The 6,000-nt window shown below is 50.5% G+C and overlaps 1 protein-coding gene across 1 annotated transcript in view; it reads left to right on the forward strand.

Annotated features, from left to right (window-relative positions):
* LOC311226630 (CUB and sushi domain-containing protein 3-like) overlaps nucleotides 1-6,000 on the forward strand; it is a gene marked incomplete at both ends in the record, with an annotated part of 799,139 nt that overhangs the window by 769,878 nt on the left and 23,261 nt on the right. Inside the window, 2 exons of the mRNA XM_084312048.1 lie at nucleotides 1,593-1,779; nucleotides 5,046-5,049. Coding sequence (XP_084168174.1) covers nucleotides 1,593-1,779; nucleotides 5,046-5,049 — 191 coding nt within the window. The remainder of the gene's footprint in view (nucleotides 1-1,592; nucleotides 1,780-5,045; nucleotides 5,050-6,000) is intronic.

The raw sequence follows: 6,000 nt of genomic DNA on the forward strand, positions 1-6,000 counted from the left end.
GCAGAGTTGATTTAGCAAAAAATTTATAAAAAAAATATCATAATTATGTATATATATATAATATTTGATGCGGCCCAGCCTCACCCAGACTCTACCTCCAGCGGCCCCCAGGTACATTGAGTTTGAGACCCCTGACCTAACCGGACAATGTATAAAGTATATCACGCCATACGTATGTTATGCACCTGTGTATACCGTATACTTACTTAATCATAGCATATTTAGATTATAGTGTCTATTGTAACTATATTTATTGAAATGCAAATATAACTGAAAGGGCATACAGACCCTCATCTGCACCTTGATCTACACTGCCTACTTGCTCATTATGCGCATACTCATTAATTATATTGTTCACACAGGGCTATTTCTATCATGTTATGACCTGTATCATGTTATGACCTGTATAATGTTATGATAATTTTATGACCTGTATCATGTTATGACCTGTACCATATCTTCTACTATCACCATGTACCTGTACCCCCCCCCCCCCCCCCTCCCCCATGCTGCTATGATGTCTGAATTTCCCCAAGGGGATCAATAAAGGAATATCGTATCTTATCTTGTGACAATAATGCATAATGCATGGTCTCAGTGAACTCTGTCTTGCTGTCCTTCTTTCTTCCCCCCCCTCTCTCTCCCCCCCCCTATCTCTCTCCCTCTCTCTCCCCCCCCCCCCCTCTCTCTCTCTCTCTCTCTCTCTCTCTCTCTCTCTCTCTCTCTCTCTCTCTCTCTCTCTCTCTCTCTCTCTCTCTCTCTCTCTCTCTCTCTCCTCTCTCCTCTCTCTCTCTACCCCCTGATCTCTCTCTCCCTCTCTCTCTCCCCCCCCTCTCTCTCTCTCTCTCTCTCTCTCCTCTCTCCTCTCTCTCTCTACCCCCTGATCTCTCTCTCCCTCTCTTTCTCTATCTCCCTCTCCCTCTCTCTCTCCCCTCTCTCTCTATCCCTCTCTCTCCCTCTGTCTCTCTCTTCTCTTTCTTGTCTCTCTCTCTTCTCTCTATTCTCTCTCTCTCTCGTCTCTCTCTGTCTCTCTCTCTCCCCCCTATCTCTCTCTCCCCCCCCTATCTCCCCACTCTCCCCTTCCCTCTCTCCCCCTCCCTCCCCTCTCTCTCTCCCCCTCTCCCCACCGCTCTCTCTCCCTCCCCCCTCTCCCTCCCCCTCTCTCCCCCCCCTCTCTCTCTCACTCTCTCTCTCTCTCCACTCTCTCCCTCTTTCCCCCCTCTCTCCCCCCCCCTCCCTCTCCCTCTCCCTCTCCCCCCACTCTCTCTCCCCCCTCTCCCCTCCCCCTCTCTCTCCCCTCCCCCCTATCTCCCCACTCTCCCCTCCCCTCTCTCCCCCCTCCCTCCCCTCTCTCTCTCCCCCCTCTCCCCCACCTCTCTCTCTCCCCTCCCCCTCTCCCTCCCCACTCTCTCCCCCCCTCTCTCTCTCCCTCTCTCCCCCCTCTCTCTCTCCCACCCCCCTCTACCTCTCCCCCCTCCCTCTCCCTCTCCCCCCTCTCTCTCTCCCCCCTCTCCTTCCCCCTCTCTCTCTCCTCCCCCCCTCTCCCTCTCCCCCTCTCCCTCTCCCCCCCCCCTCTCTCTCTCTCTCCCCAGCTGTGCAGTGTGGTAACCCCGGTACGCCCAGTAACGGCAGAGTGTTCCGTCTGGATGGCACCACGTTCTCTCACTCCGTCATCTACAGCTGCATGGAGGCGTACCTGCTCAGTGGCGCCACCACCAGGCAGTGCCAGGCTAATGCGACGTGGAGCGGCACACAGCCCAACTGTACCAGTAAGAGACCGCATGGAATAGAATAGAATAGAATAGAATAGAATAGAATAGAATAGAATAGAATCACTTTATTATTGATCCTGAGGGAAATTGAGCACTACAGATCGCTCATAATAAACATTCAGGTAGACAAAAATCTAGAATAAGAATAAGAGTACACAGTCAGAGATATACATACAAAAATATGTATGTACTAGGGCTGACCTCGACTAGTCAAAAATTAGCCGTAGTCGACTGCCAACCTCTTAGTCGAATGCAAAAAATTTATTATACTAATGTATAATATTTTTTTTATTATTATAATTTTTTGGATAATTATTTCCAAAGGCAAAGAGGCCTAGACGCGTGGCTAACGCTAATATATATATATATATATATTTTTTTTTATTATTATTATTTTGCATTCGGGGGGGGGTATCTGCAAACTTTGGCCAATCAAAGTCGACTATACAAATCCTTAGTCGGGGACAGGCCTAGTATATACGTTATAAAATATACAGTCCAAAAATCTACAGTAATATACATAAAAAATGTACAGTAAAATGTAAAATGTGCAGGAATGTACAGGAATTGATACTGTCACTCAGTGAGGCACAGTGATGCACAGTGATGCATTGTAAAGTCTGATGGCTGTCAGAATGAAAGACTTCCTGTGCCGTTCAGTGTTGCATCTTGGGAGTGTGAGCCTACCACTGAACCTGCTCCTCCTGTCAGCCAAGTCTGTGTATAGTGGGTGGAAGGTGTTTTCCCTGATGGCCTGGAGCTTAGCAAGGCTCCTCCTCTCCGCCACCACCGCTAGAGAGTCCAGCTCCACCCCTACCACGCTACTAGTCTTCCTGACCAGCTTATCCAGCCTGTTTGTGTCCCCTGCTCTCAGTCCGCTGCCCCAGCAGGTCACAGCGTACAAGAAGGCGCCCGCCACCACCGACTCATAGAACATCCTCAACATCCTTGTACAGACACTGAAGGATCTCAGCCTTCTGAGGAAGTAGAGTCGGCTCTGGCCCTCTGTGTGTTTTGACCCATTCAGTTTGTTGTCAATGTGCACTCTGAGGTATTTAATTGGTATTAACCGTGTCCACGTCGACCCCCCTGATGGAAACGGGGGTCACAGGTGCACTCCTCCTCCTCCCCAGATCCACAACCAGTTCCCTGGTCTTCGCCACATTTATCTCTAGGTAGTTCTTTTCGCACCATGTGACGAAGTCCGCCACCAGCGCCCGGTATTCCTCCTCATCACGTCCTTTATACATCCCACTATCGCAGAGTTGTCCGAAAAAGTTCCTCTCCTCCGTCTCGCTGTGTGTGTATATTGTCCTCTCTTGTCTCCTGATCCTCGTCCTCATCACCCCTCGTCCTCATCACCCCTCCCCTCCCCTCCATCTCCCCTCGTCCTCCACTGCTCTTCTGTAGCCTCCGCCTCTCCTTGTGATCGCAGCCAGCTCTCATCGTTGCTCTTCCTCCTACAGCATCCTTCATCATCATCATCATCATCATCATCATCATCATCATCATCATCATCATCATCATCATCATCATCATCATCATCATCATCATCATCTTTCATGTCTGCAGTGACTCCAGTTGCTCCGGTCTCTGGCCAACCTCCATTCCTCCTTCACTCATATCCCTCGTCACCTCCTCCACAGTGTTACAGTGTAAAGCACCCGCCGCACACACAGCCCACGACACACAGCCCACGACACACAGCCCACGGCACGGCACACGGCACACAGCCCACGACACACAGCCCACGACACACAGCCCACGACACACAGCCCACGGCACACAGCCCACGACACACAGCCCACGACACACAGCCCACGACACACAGCCCACGACACACAGCCCACGACACACAGCCCACGGCACACAGCCCACGACACACAGCCCACGACACACAGCCCACGACACACAGCCCACGGCACACAGCCCACGACACACAGCCCACGACACACAGCCCACGACAGCCCACGACACACAGCCCACGACACACAGCCCACGGCACACAGCCCACGACGCACAGCCCACGACACACAGCAACACGGCACACAGCCCACGACACACAGCAACACGGCACACAGCTCACGACACACAGCTCACGACACACAGCCCACGACACACAGCAACACGGCACACAGCCCACGACACACAGCCCACAACACACAGCCCACGACACACAGCCCACGACACACAGCCCACGACACACAGCCCACGGCACACAGCCCACGACACACAGCCCACGACACATAGCCCACGACACACAGCAACACGACACACAGCCCACGACACACAGCAACACGGCACACAGCCCACGACACACAGCAACACGGCACACAGCTCACGACACACAGCCCACGACACACAGCCCACGACACACAGCCCACGACACACAGCAACACGACACACAGCCCAGGACACACAGCCCACGACACACAGCCCATGACACACAGCCCAGGACACACAGCAACACGACACACAGCCCAGGACACACAGCAACACGACACACAGCCCACGACACACAGCCCACGACACACAGCTCACGACACACAGCCCACGACACACAGCTCACGACACACAGCCCACGACACACAGCCCACGACACACAGCTCACGACACACAGCCCACGACACACAGCTCACGACACACAGCCCACGACACACAGCTCACGACACACAGCCCACGACACACAGCCCACGACACACAGCTCACGACACACAGCCCACGACACACAGCCCACGACACACAGCTCACGACACACAGCCCACGACACACAGCTCACGACACACAGCCCACGACACACAGCTCACGACACACAGCCCACGACACACAGCTCACGACACACAGCCCACGACACACAGCTCACGACACACAGCAACACGACACACAGCCCAGGCCTCCAGATCTTTTCATCTTACATTCAAGTTTTAAATGATCATAGTTGATCAAAGAACATAAAATAAAAACATTTGCTTGGGAAAGAAAGCTTGTTTTGCTGTGGGGGGCACCCCCCCCCCCCCCCCCCTCCATTCTCTCTACAGGATCATCCATTCTCTCTACAGGATCACATTACAATAGTTGTTTTTGCAGAATGTAAATAAGGCTTGCCCCTCTGTATAAACCTGATTTACATTTGGCAAAAACAACTTTCAAATTCAAAAGAGTTTTGCGACTCATCCCCGTGACACAATGCAGGTGCGTGTGCCATCGTTTCAGAGGGAAACCATCTCAAATAGTCACGTGTAATAACGGCCCTCTTCTTCTCACTCCTCACAGGACGGTAGGAGGAATAGAAATGTGCCATCAGCTAGCTATGCAGGATTTCAAGGACAGATCGGTGCTGATTTATTGTTGCTCAGCTGAATGAATGAATGCATGAATGAATGCATGAATGAATGAATGAATGAATGAATGAATGAATGAATGGATGAATGAATGAATGAATGAATGAATGAATGAATGAATGAATGGATGAATGGATGGATGGATGAATGGATGAATGAATGAATGCATGAATGAAAGGACTTTCACACGCACATAAAAGGCAGTCTTATCAATGCAGAGGGAGAGGTGGAGGGAGTCGGAACACAGGGAGAGAGAGAGAGAGAGAGAGAGAAAACAGTGTTTCTAATCAATTTGACATCACATCACAGCGGGAAAAAGAAAGGATGGATTGAAAAGGCCTCACGCGGCAGAAGAGGCGGATCAACCTGCAGCAAAAAGAAGGAAACTGAGAACGTGCTGAAAGCCATCTTCAGTTATGGTTCCACCTGGACTAGCTGGCGAAGCTGCCTTTTTTGCAAACCTTTGATTACGCTGCTCATATCTGTATATTCAGAGTTAATTATTATATTTTATATTTTTTATATTTTATATTATATTTTTACTTTTCTACTGTAACCCTGCCCATACCTGTACCCCCCCCCCCCCCCCCCATGCTGCTATGATGCCTGAATTTCCCCAAGGGGATCAATAAAGGAATATATTATCTTAACTAGCTAGAGCACTAGTTTAGCATTCAACAGTGTTGACTAAACTCAATAATGAATGAAAGCCCCTGGCAGCTCTATAGTGATGAACAGGCCATCAGGATGCTCAATGAACAATAACAAACCATCAAATACACCCACAGCACACACATCCACACGCACACACTCACTTTAAATAAACAACACACTGTAGCACCCACTTTACCCACTTTAGACACTGACACACTTTATATTTATTGGTA

This window comes from Notolepis coatsorum (assembly GCF_963971535.1).
Source record: "Notolepis coatsorum genome assembly, chromosome: 4".
NCBI lineage: Eukaryota > Metazoa > Chordata > Actinopteri > Aulopiformes > Paralepididae > Notolepis > Notolepis coatsorum.